This window comes from Protopterus annectens, chromosome 1.part1 (genome assembly GCF_019279795.1).
Source record: "Protopterus annectens isolate FY-2018-M chromosome 1.part1, PAN1.0, whole genome shotgun sequence".
NCBI lineage: Eukaryota > Metazoa > Chordata > Ceratodontiformes > Protopteridae > Protopterus > Protopterus annectens.
In genome coordinates this window covers 450,034,029-450,052,649 of record NC_056726.1, presented here as the reverse complement: position 1 = coordinate 450,052,649, position 18,621 = coordinate 450,034,029, and the positions used below count along the sequence as shown (strand labels likewise).

Sequence of the window (18,621 nt, the reverse complement as noted above, 5' to 3'; positions counted from 1 at the left end):
AGGTCCTGTACAAAAGTCAGGTGCTGTAACAGCTTTTCCTGACTGTCTGCCTGAATGCGGCAATCGTCAAAGTATGGGTAAATTTGAATATTTCTTTGTCTGCAAAAAGCAATGGCGGGAGCCAGGCATTTTGTGAAAACTATGGGAGCAGTGGATAAGCCAAAGGGAAGTGCAGAGAACTGAAAGTGCATAGATCCTTCCCTGAAACATAGGCATTTCCTGCAGGATTCCCTGATTGGGATGTGCAGGTAGTCCTCTTTTAGGTCTAGGGTGGCTAACCAAGCATCCTTGGGAAGCATTGGTAGAAGCTGCTGGAGGGTGAGCATTTTGAATTTTGGTATCACCATAAAGGTGGTTAGAATGGATAGATCGAGGATGGGGTGCCATGTACTCTCTTTTCTGGGTACCAGAAAGAGTCTGGAGTAGAAACCTTGGCCTATCTGTTCTGCAGGAACATGCCGTATTGTCCTCATGGAGAGCAGGGAAAGGACTTGCTTTTTGGCCTCTGCCCACTGGTTTGGAGGAAGATCTGGGAACTCTTTTGGGGTTTATGGAGTGTGGAAATAAAATTTGTATCCCTGGGACACTATGTTGATGACCCATCGGTTGTTGGTAATAGTGGCCCAGTTGCTTGCGTGGAAGGAGAGTTTTCCTCCTAGGGGCACAAGCAAGTGGGCAGAGGTAAGGGGTGGAGGTGTAAAGTAATTGCGAGTTCTTACCATAAGGCGGTGGCTTTGCACTCCCTGTTTTTGAAGAGGAGGAACTCTATTGCTTAGATCTCTGCATTCCCTGGGGCTGCTGTCTGGGGGCTCTGCTTCATCTGTGCTGAGCTGGCCTGGAGGGGGCAGGAAAGGACCAGTGTTTGGAGGGGCAATGCCTACTGAACCTTGGAGGCTGGACCTGTAATAAGTTTTTAACTGTCTGCATATATTTAGCTTTTTCTTCCATCTTTTTTAAGACCTCTTCTGCCTTCCTGCTAAATAAGCTGTCTTTGTTCAATGGTGTGTCCAATAATTTGGATTTGACATGATCAGGCAAGGTCTGTTCCTTAAGCCAAGCATGTCTTCTAAGGACAGAACCAGTGACTGCTGCCCTGCAAGATGCCTCTAGGGCATCAACGCCACATTGCATGGTGTGCTTAGTTACTTGACTTGCCGAATGCATTAGCTCTTGTAATTCTTTGTTTTCTGCACAAGCAGGAAAGGAAGATATTTTTTGTTTGAGGAGTTCCATGGTATGCTGCTGATATTTATTTCAGCATGTGGAACTGACAATTTAATGCTCTTATATCAAGAGTAGTAGAGTTGCATATGTTTTTACCCCATCTGTTTAAAGCTTGGGAATCCCTATCTGACGGGGTGGGATTCTTAGCTGAAGTTGCTTTAATTCCTTTAGGTCCCTGAGAGATTACCTCTGGGTCAGCAGTAGGATTTTTGAAAAGAAATTTGTGAGAGTCAGGGACTCTGTAATACCTGTCAGGTTTCCTGGGAGCAGGAGGAAGGGTGTCAGGAGTCAAACTGGATTCTATAAAAACATCATCCACAACATCCAGGACAGGAGGAATGGCCAAAGGTTTGTGCTGTGGTAAATCTAAGAATTCCCAGAGTCTCTTTTTTGACTGAGGATAGTCTTGACATTCCCATTGGAAATGTTTTCTTAAAGTATGAAGGGTTTCCCCAAATGAAAAATCCTCAGGTGGAGAGGCAGAAGGAATGGATTCCTCTGCATCAGAATCCTCATAAGCAGAGAGTGGTTGCATGTTTTCATATTCAGATGCATCAGAGTCATCGGACATCTGTTCAGATAAGATTACTGGGGACAAGTCTCTTTCTTTTGGAAGGGATAGCCTGGCTTCCCCTAATAAGTATAATAAGGTCTTCTGCCATTTTAAGCATTTGAGACTGAGGCAAGGAAGCAGGTGCCTGAGCTTGGGTCGTCTGTTTTTTGGGTGTGGTTCGTACCCTGGGACTTAGAAACTCTGTAGTTTTAGAAAGAAATGAAGATGCGAAAGAAGTCGGTCTGTGTTGAGAATTGGTAGTGTGAAGTACTTCCTCGGAAGCCAGTGCCTGCTCAGTGACTCCAGACCCATCCAAGGTAGAGACATCCACAGGATCCTTAGTCGAAGAAGAGTCTCGTGGCATACGGACTCCGAAAGGGTCTTGGTAGCGGCCTGCAAATCCACAGAAGCGGGCATCAGGGTCTGCGAAAACACCTCACTAAGGACCGAAGAACTGATGACTAGCTTAGCGGAAGCGTCGTTGGCAGTTTTGGACCTGTGCGGTCTGTCTCTGTCTTTATCCTTACATTTTTTTGGAAGATCGGTAGTCGGGTGGCTTACCGAAGCCATATCGAAATTCGAGAATTGAAAGCGAAAATATCTAGCTACAATAAGGGCCTGATGATGTACAATTCTGCCGTTGAACAAAGCACAAAAGTGACAGCGGGGGACGTTGTGGTCTGGGCCTAAACAGGTGATGCAGTAAGAATGGAAGTCTCGGTGTGGTATTTGCTTTCCACAGGTGAGACAATTGTTAACTTTTTCTGACATCGGTTAGAGCAAGAAAAAAGGATCCCCAATGGGGTACTTAGCTTTAGAGGTCTTCAATTTCAATTCAGAAACGAAAACTCAGGTAGCGGCCAACTGGCACTTGTGCGAACTGCTTCTGCTTCGGGCTCCTTGGCAAGAAAGAATGATGTAATGGCGTTGGCTGCCTGATTTTATACCACTGATGACCTGACGTCAGTGCTGGAGCGACAACAACCAACGCAGAAATACTAAGCCTCTGGTATTCGGGCCGACTGAGGGTTACCCCTGGCAGGATAACTCAAATGTGATGACTGCAACAGTGAAACATGAAGAACATCATCCCCTTCCATAGGAAGGAAAAAGCATTCACCTTCCATGCCCCATGGGTGAGTATCCTGGTGCACTAAGTTGGGAGTTGTCTGTTCATGGGGGAGGCAAACAGGTCTACCTGAAGTATACCTTATTGATGGACCAGGTCCAGGAACACATCCCTGTTTAACATCCATTCGTGGGATGGAGTCATGGACCTGCTTAGAGCATCTGTAATCACATTCTCAGTAGAGGGTATGCAGATGGCTAGAAGGGATGCTTGTCTCGGTTGGACTATCTCCCATTCCTGCAGAGCTAATCTGCATGGGAAGTACGACTTTGCCCCCCCCCCTTTGTTGATGTACCACAGAACATGGTGTTGTCTGTGTACCATCTCAGCAGTCCTGCAAGGATTTGAGCCTTGAATTTTTGGTGGGCAAATATCAAGGCTCTCCTCTCCTTGATGTTGATGTGTTCCCTCTGTTGGGGAAGGCAACAGGTGTCCCGCACTGTCCAGTCTCCTAAGGTTGCCCTCCAACCAGAGTATGAAACATCTGTGTACAGATCCTGATTTTGGGGGGGGGGGGGTTTGTGCAGGGAAACCTGGGTTGTCATAAATCTGGCAATCCACCACTTTAATTCCCTGAACAGGCAGGGAGGAAGGGGCACCATAAAGAGGGTGCAGGTGTTGTTTCTAGGCTGTCCTTAAGTACCACTGAAATTTCCTCATGTGTAACCTTGCTAAGGGTACCAATGAAATGGTGGAGGCCATGAATCCCAGGAGCCTCAGGAACTCCCTGGCCAACAGGATTTGGAGAGAAAGAATTCCCTGGAAATAATAGGTGAGGGACAGAATCTTGCTGGAGGAAGAAAGGCCATCATTTGTCCTGTGAGAATCCTGCATGCTAAGGACACATGATCCTTGGAGGGAGTCAGAGAAGATTTTTGAAGGTTTATGGTAAACCCCAGGCATCTCAGCAGGGAGATGGTGTAGTCCAGGTGCTGTTGGACCATCTGTGGGGATGATACCTGGATGAGAATATCATTCAGATAAGGGAAGAGTTGGATCCCCTGCGTTCTGGCAAAGGAAATGACTGGGGTTAGACACTTTGTGAACACTCTTGGGGCCGTAGACAGACCAATGGCAAAGGACACAACTGAAAATCACCGAACCCACTGAAAAGTGAAGGAATTTCCTGAAGAGCGGATGGATTTGTATGTGCCTTATCTTTCATTATTCTACTTTCCTTATCTGAAGGGAGTGAGGACGTGGAGGGAAGAAGCTTGGATGTTTTATTTGCAGCCACAGAAATAGTTGACGGATCTGCAGAAGGGGCCCTGAAGAGGGATTTGGCATCTTCAGCGACTTTATAAAATCTGTCTGGGCGCTTGGGTGCAGGTTGTTGGAAATCAAGGGCCTTTGAAGCAGCCAGGAAGGCATCCAAAAATGTAGGATGTACAGGAGGAACCACAGGCAGGTTTGGGGACTCCATTTGTAAGAGGCCATAATACCTCTTTTGGGTCTCAGTAACCTGACTGCAGTCCCATTTAAAAAAGTCTTTACATTTGGAGAGCAGTAGTTCAAATGACTGTCTTCCCCAGGGGTATCAGTTCCATTTGACTCCTTCTCTGGGAAAGCATACCCCAAAGGAGAAGCAATTTGATCGGTGTAAGTGAGGAATTCATCCCCTAAAGAATCCTCTTCCTCAGAGAAAATATCAGTCAACACTTTACTCTTTGGAGTGGAGAATGAAGGGGCCTGGGCAGGAGCAGGGCCTGGCGTAAGGCTAGGAAGGCATTAAGTAGGCCTTGGGTAAAGGCCTGCTAGTCAGGGGTTTGGTCCGATGGTGCAGTCAGCTGAGGAGCAGTATGTTTTGTTTTCTGCTTCTTCTTTTTGGGAGTGTACAACACAGAAGTGTCTGAGATTCGATGAAGAGGAGGGGGGACAGATTCCGGGCAACATTCTACAGGGTCGGAAATAATGTCTTCCCGAACAATGATCTGGGAAACCCCACATGGGCCCTTGAAGATCAGCTTTGATCCCCCCTGGCACCAGAGTCAGATGCCTGTGACTCCCTCTGGGGCATGTTGGTGGCCTCCTTAATGGCTCCCCCTGGGTACCCATCAGTGGAAGGTTTGCAAATTCTGACTTGGGACTCCAGGCCTTCACCGGCCTCAAGATGTACGGTCGGAGTAGAAAGTGCAATCACAGGTTCAGGCCTAGACTTTTTGTCCTTTTTATGGGCAGCTACTCTGAAGTTCCTGACGTCACACACTCACACACACACACACAGTTTTAGAGGATGAAGAAGGAAAAGAAGATGATACCGGATTGGATTTCTGAATTATCAGAAAATATACCACTTATGTATCATGCTTGAGCTAATGGTGATCAAGTCTTATCGCCAAGTTCTGAGGTAACCAAGAAGATGGGGATCATGGGTAAGGGGAGGAACTTGAGCTACAGAGCCTAAAGTCTATCACAGTGGTTGAGGATGAATCCAACACTGGATCCAAGACCCATCAGCTCAAAGTTATTATTCCTCCCAAAAGCCCTTACACGCCTCAAACAAAATTTCTCAATTATAGCCTCTGAATATACCCCTACCGAAGTCATCCTTCATACAAAGCTACTAGGCATGACAACTGATGATATTCTTTTGCACATGCAAGGCAGATTTCAGGTTATCAAAAAAGATCACCACAAATTAGGGACATACTATAGAACAAAAACATACTTAACTGACTCATCCAGGAAATTCCTGGCCTCTACACTTCTACTCCCAACTTTTGTTGTATGGCTCCCCAGTACTGCTTAAAAAGCTTCTATCCAAACTACTAAACCAACGTTATCAGAAAATAGCAAAAATTGCCACCAACTCCTCATGCAGAACCAATCACTGTTTAACCCTAAAACAGCCTGATTAGCTTGAATTACTCAAGCAACTCAGTTACACCCAGCTACTCCTAGTTCACAAATTAAAATACAAATCTGAACAAAGCAAAACCCTGCTAGACTTATTACATAAATATACTCCTACAAGGCCACTTTGATCTGAAAACAAAATGCTTCGCACTACTTACAAACCACATTTGTCCATCAGGAAACTCTCTTTCCAGCTATGTAAACCACTCTTGGAATCACTAGTTCCTTATCCCTTAAGCATATTAGCAACATTTCCAATTTCAAGACCAATTTAAAAATATATCTATCTGACACATGTAACCTGCACAACCATCAAAAACAGATTCATGACCAGCAACCCACTCTAACTATGCCTTTCTCAATCTTAATTCACTAATACCTTCACATCTTACCAGGTAGTAATGGCCTAACATCAAAAGAAGCTCCTAGTTTAATGATACCATACTGCTCATATGTATGTTCTTCTACCTCTTCAGCAGACACTTTCAACTATTTATTTTCCTCTATAATGTCCTTCCATGGCAATTTTGCAACAGGTAGCACATCCAAATTGGTGCAGAAAGCTGTGGGTTTTATTCCACACCAGGTAGATCAATTACCAACACTGCAATAAAGCATGAGGGGGTACTGCACTTGAGTGCGTCACCCTTCAGATGAGATATTAAACAAACACCCAATTTCCTTGAGTTGGTGGTAGGTCAGGTGGATATAAAAGATTCCATGGCACCTATCAAAAAGAGTAGGAGAGCTTTCTTGACACCCTGACCAGATTTCCCCAGGTAGACCCTTCAAGTGAAATCTGCAAGAGTTACCACCCCTTTGTCCTACACCAGTTGGGAGAAAAGATGTGATCAGCATCAGAGACCCAGTTACTTTTTAAAATCAAATCAGGCCTTTCTGTAAGAAAAAAAAAGAACTGTCATGAAAGGAGATACTGCCAGCCCAGCTATCTGGAATTTTGTAAATAATTATATGTCATTTGTGAATATCAACCGGATTCATATGCTTGTGTTACACATTTATTTTATTTTATTTTACATTTGTTGACTGGGATAGACCAGACACAAGGATCTTGGAACCTGCAATTATAGGTAAGTATTCTTGGGTTTTATAAAGTAAGGCTTTTAATGTTTAATTTTAATGTTTAAAGTGCAAGTCAGGGGTATGTAATACTTTCCTTTTTTAGCTTTCAATTTTTTGATCAATTATGAGTAACACTCTGTTTTGCTTCCAACTTAAAGTTTAATATATGGGGAAATACATGTTAGTCATCCAGTATTCCTACTATATAGTATGTATTATGCATTAGAACTGTATGCTATGTGTAAATCAAACTGCTGGTACAGAAGTGTGTGTTGAAAATGGTTGTAAAGTACTGAGCTTTAAAAATGTATCCACAGTGTACCCTATTGGAACAGAAGAGAAATCTACATACACTATTACAACTGTTTAGATGTATATATTTTAACAATGGAAACTGGAACGCAGGAGGTTAATTTCAGAAAAATACATGAAAATTTAAATTACTTTATGACCACATAATAAAAGGATGTTATCTTTCAGTTTCAGTGTAGTAACAGACACAATGTGTAAAACTAGGGGTTCTTTGCATCGTCTTGTAGGTGTTTTATTGTTTTATGACTTCCAGCAAGTACCAAGATTTGAGGAAAAGCCCTTGTTTATGCATTTTTACAGATAGATGCTAAATGCTACCAGCTACATCAATATGGGTTTTACCTGGGATAGAGTCAGGTGACAAGAAGTGATGTCACCATGCAAGCTATCCCAGCAGTAATACTTGGGATATTAATTTAAGAACTCTCTGAGAGAGACTAAGTACTCTGTATTTTGTCTTTGACCTGACAAGATCCATTCACCAAATCTGCCTTGCTAAGAGTAAGTCAGTCTAGGGAACAGTATAATTATCTTAGAGTCAGTCAGGAATATAGTGAAGCACAGTTTAGACGTTTTTCTTTATTTATGTGAGACTGTCCTGCAATGTTGTTTTAAATATTTCCTGTGATTTTGAACTCTAATGATTACTTTGATTATATACTGAGTTTTTACTGTTCTTTTATTATTTTTTATTAAATATATGTAAATCTTTCATTGTGGCTGATATTTGTGAGACATATTTAAGTTCTGAGAGTAATTGCATATTTATTTGGTGATACTGTGGGCCACTCCTAATGGCCTACCATTTGTATTGACAGTAACATTACACAGTAATATTAAACGCTTTTTGTTAAGGGCCTTAAATTAGCTGATACGTTTGTAGCTGGTGGCAGTGATAACTACCTTATAGTCTGGGCAGAAGGGGGCATAGCTAGTAAACCTGTGCCAGCCTTTCCCAGGTAGAGGTGTGTGTGTGAGTGTGTGTAAATCAAATCGCAAAGAGTGTGTGTGTCAACTATTTGGGCATGGACACGAAGCACTGGTTGGACAGAGGGTGCTGGAGGTCTTGGCTTGACCATTCAGCTGAGATCTCAACCCTATAGCTGTGCTAATAGAGTTTTATTGGGGATCTAGAGAGAGAGAGGTAGAAACCAACCCCAGACAGACTGTGGTCTCTGTGTGCTGTTAAGGGAAATTGCACTTGCTGCAGAGAGCTGATTCTGGAAATACTGTGTGCAACTGTCACCCTCCCAAAGTATGCCCCCCACTGGTGCTAGTGTTGAGGATTGAGGCTCCTTGATTACTGCTGCCAGTGGTGGGGTATCACAAACATTTATGGTCATCAAATTAAATCTTACTGTAATGTTTTTTTTCAAAGCACCTAGCAAAAGTGTAAGGAATAGAACACAAAAATTAAAATACATCAATTATACAACACTATGAAATTATCAAATGATGACTATAAACTAACACAGATACTAGCCAAACACAATAAAGTTAAATTAAATGAGGTAGAGAAAACTTTCAAATACAGCATGACAATACAAACTTAAAATGAATATATTCTACTTATCTTAAAAAAAATCTAAGGAATGGAGTAATCTAACAAAGTAAATGCATCCCAATACAAGAAGAAAACCTGTATCCTATATTTTCTACTCTAATAATTTAAAGAGATATACAAAGCATCAATAACAGTTTTGTTCAAAAGAACGCAGACTACAGAAAAGTGAAAACGTCAGAAGTCTCTCAAGGATCTAAGGAGAAATGTGAGCACATGCATAACTATTACCATGTGTCAGACTCCTGAATCAGGTTCTAAATTAATGTGACAAAAGCCCAAACGGTACAAAAAAAATGGTAAGAAAGGAGGAGGAGGAGGAGGCAGACTGATGCAAATTATTTTATCCACTCAATGTATTTAGGCTAAAGAGTAACAATTCATACTGCCTGAAAGCTACTATAAAAGCACCTTGCTGACTGCATGTTTCACCTAGTAAGCTTTTTTTTTTAAACAAGTTAACAGTCATGGTTGCTTTTGCCTTGTAGTGGAGGTAATTCCAGGGTTTAACAATATTAATCATACCCGTGCTAAACCAGTACAGAGCCATTTTGTTTATTTATTTAACAGTTGTTGACCGGGTAAGTCTGACTAGGACAGAGCCTATTTTCAGTGGAGACCTGGGGAGAAATGCTCCAGATGCATGTCTTTGGAATGTGGGAGGCAACCGGAGTACCTGGTGGAAACCCACGTGAATGCAGGAAGGACATGCAGACTCCACACCAGAGGCACCCCAACAGAGAATCAAACCGGAGAACCTCTTGCTGTGAGGTGAGGTTAACCACTGCGCCGCCCTTGCCTCTCATTTTCATGTATGACAGACCCTGAATTTTGAGCACATTTCCTGGTCAGTGCTAACTTAAGATGTAGACTATGAAATAGATTCACATTCTATACATATTAGAACCAAATTACCTCTGAGATGCCTGTATTTAACCAACCATTGTCCTACCCTTTTGACTTTGTTTGTATAACCCAGAACTGACCAGCTACTTTTTTAGTGAATTTCTTTGAAAGATTCTCCTTGCAGAAACTGATTTGCATGGGCAGAATCAAAATGCCACACACTTTTTTGTCCAGTCCCTGATTTCCTTCAAGATTCTTCCCCGACCAAGAGGCCCGTCCACCTCCCCTCTGAGAGCTCAACTTCAACATTTATACTTCTTTAAACGGAGGCATGGGTTGAGCACTGAAAGTACTACCGTCATCCACAGGGTCCATTATTTTTTGTTTGCTGATGCATGTCCCACCCTACATGCTTAACATATACATTATAACTGGCTGGGCTCAGGAAATTATGGAGGGTTTCTCTCTCCAGCCTTAAGGGCTGGGGCTGATCTACCCCCCCCCAAAAAAAAAAAAATGACACCTTAATCTCCCTGTTTACAGCTTCTGTTAGAACTCTACTGAAGAGACATCAGCATGTATCCTCCTCCCCAGAACAAGCGCACCCCATTCTCCTAGCCACCTCTGTCAAGTGCCTGAGCTGCTAATCGGACATGAATTACTAGGGGCATAGTCATGGCTTTATCCCTCTAGGCAAAAGCAGCAGCTTAAGGCCACACTCAATTTTTAATGCACCAAGCACAATGAATAATGCCATCAATATTTTAAGAATTATATACATTTGAAACAGCCACCAATCTAGAGGTTACTTAAAGACACTGTCCAGATGAGTCTTAAAGTTTAGAAGATTATCTGCTGTAATTCTTAAATCTCTATGAACATCATTTTCCCGAATGACAGTGCGTCTCAGGTTGCATATCACCAACTGTTTAATATTTGCAAATCTGACTAAAACAATTTTTCACCTTTTCAGCACTACATGATTTTTGCTAGGCTATTCAATTATGTTTTCAAAAAAATGCTTTTAGTGTAATCCTATGAGCCAATCTATAGGACAGTAATGTTCTGACACCAGACAATGTGCTCTGTTGTCTGAGGTATACAACAGAAATCAGATAACCATTTTACACTACTTTCTGCAGTAGTCTACTGCTTACTAAGTAACATGAATGACAGCCTACAGGAGGCTGCATTCATATAACAACACTTAAAACATATTACAGACAGATGCTACACCACTTATTCCTTTTACATTAAGGAAAAATAAGGCATTCATCACAAACTAAGGATAAATTATAAAGGGAAAACAGATTTACTATAATAAAGATTTTTTAAAGATGCTCTTTAAAAGATTTTGCAAATAATAAAGGAGGGATAGATCAGCCCCCTGCATCCATTAATGTGGGGGTCTGGATCCACACATTAATACACTAGTAGCAAGTTCACACTACTTTGGAGTACAGTGAACACTTGCTTTGGCTAGAAAACTAATTATAACCCTTACTTTGAGGCAGTACCCCCTTGAAGTTACATTAGTACAGGTGTAGTCCTTCTGCAAAAATAACTTTTTAGCACGTATGTGGTTGATTACCACTGACAAGATAGAAGACAGTTCTAAATGTTTAGTTTGGTGGAAAGCTTGGGTAGAGTACACAGCCTAACTGACAACGAAAAAATGATGGGGATCAGTCAGTGTTCTGTTAAAAACTCTGTAGAGGCTTTTTTCTGATGAGGCTGAGTTCTTGACAAAATTCAAAATATGAAACAATGAACTCAAACAGTAAAGACAAAACATGGTCAAAGCAAACTGGATTTTTTTTATTAAAGTAACAAAATGTATAGACAAGCTTTCATATCAGACTCCCCACCCAGAAGTTAAAAGTAATCTCACATCTGCAGCAACATAAAACGGTTGTGATTAAAAACTGTGGCAAAGAAACTACTAGGAAAAAATCTGTTCCCACTCTTCTCTGGGGAACTGACAAACAGTCGACTGCTGAAAATATTGTGGCCCAGTGGCCATTATTATCCCTCTTCTGATGGTCATGCAGATGAAGACAAATTAACACACAAACTGAGAAAGAGTGGTCCCCAAAACAGTGTGCTCTGGAAGTCCACTGTTAACACTACAAGGCAGTAGTTGGATGTTTTGTGTGTATGACTCGCTGAGTGAAGTAATCTAGCAGAAGATTAATTTAACTGCAGGAGAGTAAAAGCTCTAACAAGAAACTCACAATTGAAATTGTCACAACACCTCCTCCATCGTTGATTACGACACCATTTAAATCTTTGGTAAGCAAACCTCTGGCATCCTGGCTTTCCCAAACAACAGTACCTTCAAAATCCTGTTCAAAAGGAGAAAAAACATTTTAGACAGTTATAAAGCCCTTCAACATCACAGCCCTTTGTACAAGATTTTTTCTGCAACTATGCAACACAGTCTCAATAGTCTCAAATGCCTTAATCTTGATAAACCATAGCAAGGGTCCTGCCACAAATGTGTGAACAGAATTACTTAATTGTGTTTTTTTCCCCCTAAAGATTTTATTGACCTCTTGGCCAGGATAACTATATATAGATACATGGTGCCACTCCTTCCCCCAACTCTCATGTAGGCTGACTGGCTGGCTCTTCCTGGATTGGAACATTCAGCTTGGGACAATAGCTGGTGGAGTATTCATCCATCTTTTGCGTAGGCAGGACAGGAAACTAAGGTGTACCAGTCCTGCATACTCTGCATCTAACTGCAGGGATGTTTTTTTTAAATTCTCTTTATACTTTCTGTGGACAGAGTTGAGCAAAAATGTAAGCATGAGTGTAAGGGCACTCCCACCCATGATGCTTTGACATCTACCCCACTGTATGCGTATGCTTATGAAACAATAATCCTGCTCTCCAACTTCCAGCACGCAGTAGTAGTATGCTGCAAAAAGTGATGCCCACCCTTCCTGAAGTAGGCGAGTTGGCAGTAGTCCCCCTCCCAGCCAACTGGCTTTCCAGGGTCACTAGTCAATCCTGGGTCATCAACGCTGCAGACAGATATATGGGCCCTGCGTCAAGTGACTGACTGACCACATGAATATTTACTTATTTCAGAAAATGTGTCTACTGTAGCAGGATCAGGAACAATCCATGCAGGCTAGAACAGCCACAGAGTACAAATCATGCACTAATGTAGGCCAAAAATCACACATGGAATATTCAGTGACATAAACAAGCAACACAATATTTCAGTGCGGAACTACTGTACTAGTTAACCATACTTGAGGTTAGCAGGCCAAATCTTTTGCAACCCAAGGGACGGGGTAGATTAGTTTGAAAAAAGCACACAGTTTAATCAAAGTATGCTACGATGCTTTAAAACAGACAGCATGGCGTTATACCTTAGCATATTCCTCTGTTGGGTGCTGCTGTAACCAAGATGGTCAATATTTGAATGTTTTTAGCTATCTCTGCTTGTTTTTACCCTGTTTTCTGATCTGTGACAAGGAATCCCAGGAAAATATTATTTGGTTATTATAGGACAACACTGACTCACTTCATCTTCTGGACATTTATTCTTGCAAACTCTTTTTGACTACAACCAGCACTACTAACAAGACCTAAGTATGCATTATATTAGTAGAGTCTGGATGCCCTCACAACAGGTTTGTAGGTTAAACAGAGTAGCATCTAAAGTTGAAACAAAATTTCTATGTAGCTGTTTAAAAAGTGGCCTTTTTGTTCACCAAAAATAATACATGTGGATAGTTAAGCTTTTTTTTTAAACAAAACAAAAAACATATTTACTGAATTATCACATGACATAGGCAATCATACATGTATATAAATGAAAAACTATGTTTGTATATTTTCAGTTGCAAACATTATATCCTGCATATAGTCTTCTATACAATCATTGTCAAACATTACATAACTCATTCAATTCTTGCCTTTCCTTAAACAACACTTCTCCTCCAAAACATTACTTTGCATGTATTGTTCCCACAATTCCCATTTTCTTCTATGTAATATGCTCCTACCCCTTTCCAAAGATCCCACTTCCAGTTCTTTTATCTGTTACGTCCGCTCTCTAATTATTTGTTCCCAATACCTTGGTTCCTTTGCCAGCTTTCTCCAATCAATTCAAGTTCCCTCTTGCCTATTCTTTATACCCCTGATTGCAGTCATCCCTATTGGAAGAATCTCCTTTTTCCATTCCCATGTTGGCTTAGTTCTTAAAATCCTTTCTGCTACTTTCCCCAATTTCATCACCATCCCTTTCTACTTTGAATTACAGCTTTCTGCTTGTGCTATGTATAGGAGCCTTAACTGCAAGGCTCTGAAATACCCTTCAAATCAGGTCATCTCAAACCACCTCCTTCTGTTGGAAGCATCAACTTATCCTATTTGCCTCTTGCCCTCTTCCCATCCCAGATAAAATCCTTCAACTCTTTACTAACTGCTATCCACAACTTCTCTGGTTGATAAAAAAAAATACCTGACTTGTGTATAAAACTAAAGGGACTAAAACATTTTCACTGCTTGTATTTTGCTATCCAGATCCACAAAACAGAGCTTCCAATGTATCTGTGTTTGTATTACCTTTTGTTTAGTCTTTTTGGACATATCATTAGCTGCCACAAGATAATCCTTTACACCATGCTCTTAAGTACTTCATTTAATCATGTACCCAAAAATATGGGTATTGTTGGACCAATTTGTGTGTGGGTACATAGCTTACAGCTATTGCCTTTGTTTTATCTTCATTAATTTTGTATCCTGAAAAGACTTGACACCGTCTCAAAATGTTCCACAATGTCCTTTTCTGTTTTTATCAGTACAAAATAACATCATCTGCAAATGAAACCAACTTTCCTTGATTACCATACCAATTATATCGTTGAATTTCTGAGTCCCTTATTTTCTTTGCCAATGGTTCTAAATATAATGCAAACAACAAAGGGGAAGAGGACAACCCTGCCTGGTTCATATGTTCAAACAGAACTTAACAGAGAGGAACCATCCCACTTAAATTTTTGTCTCTGATCCACCATATATCATCTTAATTAACCTTATTATTGTGTCACGGAATGCAAATGCTTTCATTGCCCTACTTCATAAAATCCCAGCGTACTTAGTTGAATGCTTTCTCTGCATTAAGACACACTAACAGTGGTATTTTACTACATTCTGCTTCCCTCTGGATCACCATTGTTCTACTAATGATGTAAAATGTTTGCCCCCCTCCACAAAACCACACTGATCCATGGCTATCAATGTTGGCAACACCTCTGCCATTCTTTTAGCCTTTACAGACAAACACTTTATAATCATGGCTGAGAAAAGAAATGGGCCTGTGTGATACTGGATTGGATGGGTCTTTACCATCTTTAGGCATTACAGCCACCACCGCTTTCTTCTAGGATGCTGGTGCTTTTCCTCCTTTTAAAATCCTGTTAAACAAAACTTCCACATCTTTATCACTGTCTTCCCTCCTAGCATCCAAACTTTCATAGGTATACCATATATTCCTGGAGACTTTCCTGCAGACTGGTTATACAGCAACCATTTTTATCTCATCTCCTCCTATCTTGTTAATAACTGAGCCTCATCTTTCATAAAAATTTCCTTTTGTATTTCTTGATTTCCACATTTCCCTACTTTATACAGATTTTCATAAAATTTCTGAAATATTTCTAATACTACTAGAGGATCTCTGGTTATTCTGTGGTCAGTTACACTTGCCCAAAAAAGATGATTACGTCATAAACTATCAACAAAATAGTGACAACTGCCACACATATAGTGAACATTTACCAGCAGCACATCTAAATGAGTACAAAGAACACCGTCATGTTTCTGTGTTACTTTTAAATTTGTATGGACTGCTTCCATATGTCAGACAGACATAACTACCACAAATGAAACAGCAGCTCCTGTAACTACCAAATGAAATAAGAAAATACAGCTAACCAGAAGAGAAGAATTGCTTCATGTTTTGTATTTTTGGTTGAAACAACTTGAAAGTGGAATATGTATCACATTTGTTTTTAGAAGGATAATAATCTTTCCTGAACATAAACACAGATCTCTACACATAGCCAGTGTGCTAATAACAAGAAGTCATAATTTTGCAAGTCCCTTCTAATGGGAGAGCATAGAACTCTTATTCTCCCATTGACAAAACAATGTCAACGGGACGGCATAGGATTTTCATGCTGTGTTCATGACTGTCAAGTATCTACTTGTGTTCTGCTAGCACAGTGATGTCTAGCTGCTACATCAACTGTATGAGAACAAAGAAAGGTGCAAATTAACCAAGCCAACCTTAAGGACATTACCTTTGTTTCAGAAAAGAGACTAAAATTACAAGTACTTAAAAACTGGAATCATATTTGTTTGCCTTAGATTGAACAGCACATTTTGTTGGCATCTGAACATTAACTATACAGTACAAAAGACAAGCTATCAGTTTGCTTAAACCTATCCGTGATGAAAACGCATGCTTAAGTCTAGAATTAGTTCTAATACCCTTTATACTTTTCAGTGTGCATAATATAAGCTATATGCAGGCAACATAATAAAACAAAATATTCTAAGCTCAGATTCACAATATTCACTTTCCACAGCTAGTTAGTAAAGTTTGACAAATTAATTCAGATATAAAGTAGAGTTGTGTGAATAAACTCTTCATAAACAGACGTTTGAGTCACTGGACCACAGCTGCAGTACAGTTCCTTACCCAAGGGAATTGGTATCCAGGTAGCCATCATTCTTATCTGACTTTCAGAACAGCTGAAGACACTTACGGAATGAAATCCTCCCTTCACCCATGATGTTGGCGGAATGCCAATTTTTGGTAAAAAAAAAAAAACTAGTTTCACATGGTCGGCTGAAGACACTTTCTGTCCCTAGATCACAGCCTGTAAAACACTTAATGACCTGCACTGTAGTGACTGCCTTGTGGCATATGCACTGAAGTCCAATAAGTAGCCAGAATCACCTTAAAGGAGGGGTTCCCTATGAAACAAAAAACTTTTTTAGTATATAAAGGAAGGAAATGCAAAATCTGACCCTCCACCACACCTCAGGCATTTAGGATAGTAAGGTAGGGACAGCTATAGGGGGGCTGAAGGGACAAAGTTTATGCAGTAACAATGGTCCTACTACTCAGATATTTGCAGTTATGAAGAGTTTGCACACATAACTTACTATCAATAACCATAAGGATCACTGCTGGACTAGTATTCCAAACAAGTTGTTTAGCACTATGGCATGGAGGCTGGTGTAACTGTTATGTATAAGATGTATTAGACTTGTTAACTGCAAGTTAAGGACTCATGACATAAGTGCAACTGCCACAGAAATACACTGAATGTGAAATATCATTATAAAGCTATTAAAAATATACACACACATACAAAACTAGGTGGGTGTGTGCACATATGCATATATATTGATTCACTTTATAATTCTGAAATACTGAAATATTGAATTTCAGTATCTCAAGACCATAAAGACGCAAACTCACAAACCCAAAACCTCAAAACCGTGAGATTTAAAACCATGAATGTCACAAAACAATACACCACACAAAAACACAAACACACCTACCTCCCGACACTACAACAAACCAAACCAACACACATGAACACAACAAAACACACACACAAACATACCCTTGCTATAAGCAGGGGGGCAAGCCCCCCCTGCATCCTCCACACCCCCTACTTACATATACTAACTCTGAGGTTGCACTAAAAACCGGAAGACAGCAAACCCACTACCACACATTCTAAACCCCCCTTACACAAATATACATACAAACACGACCACTCACACGCTTACCTACCTACCCTAACCCACACCTAAAACTCCCCAACACACTAAGACACATACAAACCCTCCCCAAAACCCTTAAAAAAACATTACACTTACCAAACGTGCCATCACTACTGCAGGTTCGAGATTTCCGTATTTGACATTCTGAAGATTCGTGTAACTGCAGATTCGACACTTTGGTTTCAAGATGCTGAAATTTGATATTTCAGTATTTCGGGATTCCAAAGTGAACCCGTATACATACATATATATATATAGAGAGAGAGAGAGAGAGAGGTTTACATTGAGAACAACGAACATGAACATGTTGAACATTCAGAATAGCGAGGAATAACGTCACGGGATGAAGCGTCGGCTATTCTGAACGTTGGCAGTTGACAGATCAAAATCCGATGCCACCCAACCACATACTGGACCTGCGCCCCCCCCCCCCCCCGGGACCCATGGTAGCACTTGTTCATGGGTCCAGAACGGTAGGGAATTTGGTGCATTTTGGTGCTGTATGTGTTAAGTAGGTAAGTTCGATATTATGTGTTCGTGGGGTTATATGTCACTGTTGTGAGTGAGTGCGTACTTTTTAGTGTTCGACAATTTGTTGGTTGCTCATACATCGCGCGACTATTTATAGGTTATAGAAGTGTGTACGTATATATTCATTTATTTATTGATATTTGATTACCAGGAAAGTCTGACTGGGTAGCAGCCCATTTTCACCGGTAGCCCAGGGAGAAAAGCTACAAAGTATTACAAAACATTTTAATTTTACGGTCTTTAAAAACAATACAAAAACACAACTACAGTTTAAATAATTATATATTACACATAATATAAAAACAATGTTTAAGAACAGATACAAATTATATGGTAATTATTTAATAGTTTGAGAAGTTTTAGCCAGTTTATACAGAAATTACAGGTATGTTAGTATAATACAAACAGGAACTGCAATATGAATTGCGAAAAAAACGGCTTATGGCATATTTTAAGAGAAAATCGGGGGGAGAGAAATTGACAGAAGGAAATGAGTGAAGAAGGGGCAGTAAGGAGTGTGGGAGGGGAGAAGTAGTGGCAAGTGTAGCTTTAGTAGTGTCAGTGAGAAAGATTTTAGCTCTATAATGCATCCCTGCTCTTTGATAAGAGCTTTTTTTATGCAATTTTGTATATGCAGGTCACATTTAAGATCATCATCCACTATCACTAATATGAGAAGTGACTTCAATGGTTGTATCAACA

At 40.5% G+C, this 18,621-nt stretch overlaps 1 protein-coding gene across 8 annotated transcripts in view; it reads right to left on the bottom strand.

The window, feature by feature from the left end:
* The window catches only part of B3GALNT2 (beta-1,3-N-acetylgalactosaminyltransferase 2), a 1,092,678-nt gene that overhangs the window by 452,581 nt on the left and 621,476 nt on the right, over positions 1 to 18,621 (bottom strand). For all 8 annotated transcript variants that reach the window (XM_044075837.1, XM_044075856.1, XM_044075828.1 and 5 more), the window contains one exon: positions 11,799 to 11,909. In XM_044075837.1, the coding sequence (XP_043931772.1) occupies positions 11,799 to 11,909 (111 nt within the window). The remainder of the gene's footprint in view (positions 1 to 11,798; positions 11,910 to 18,621) is intronic.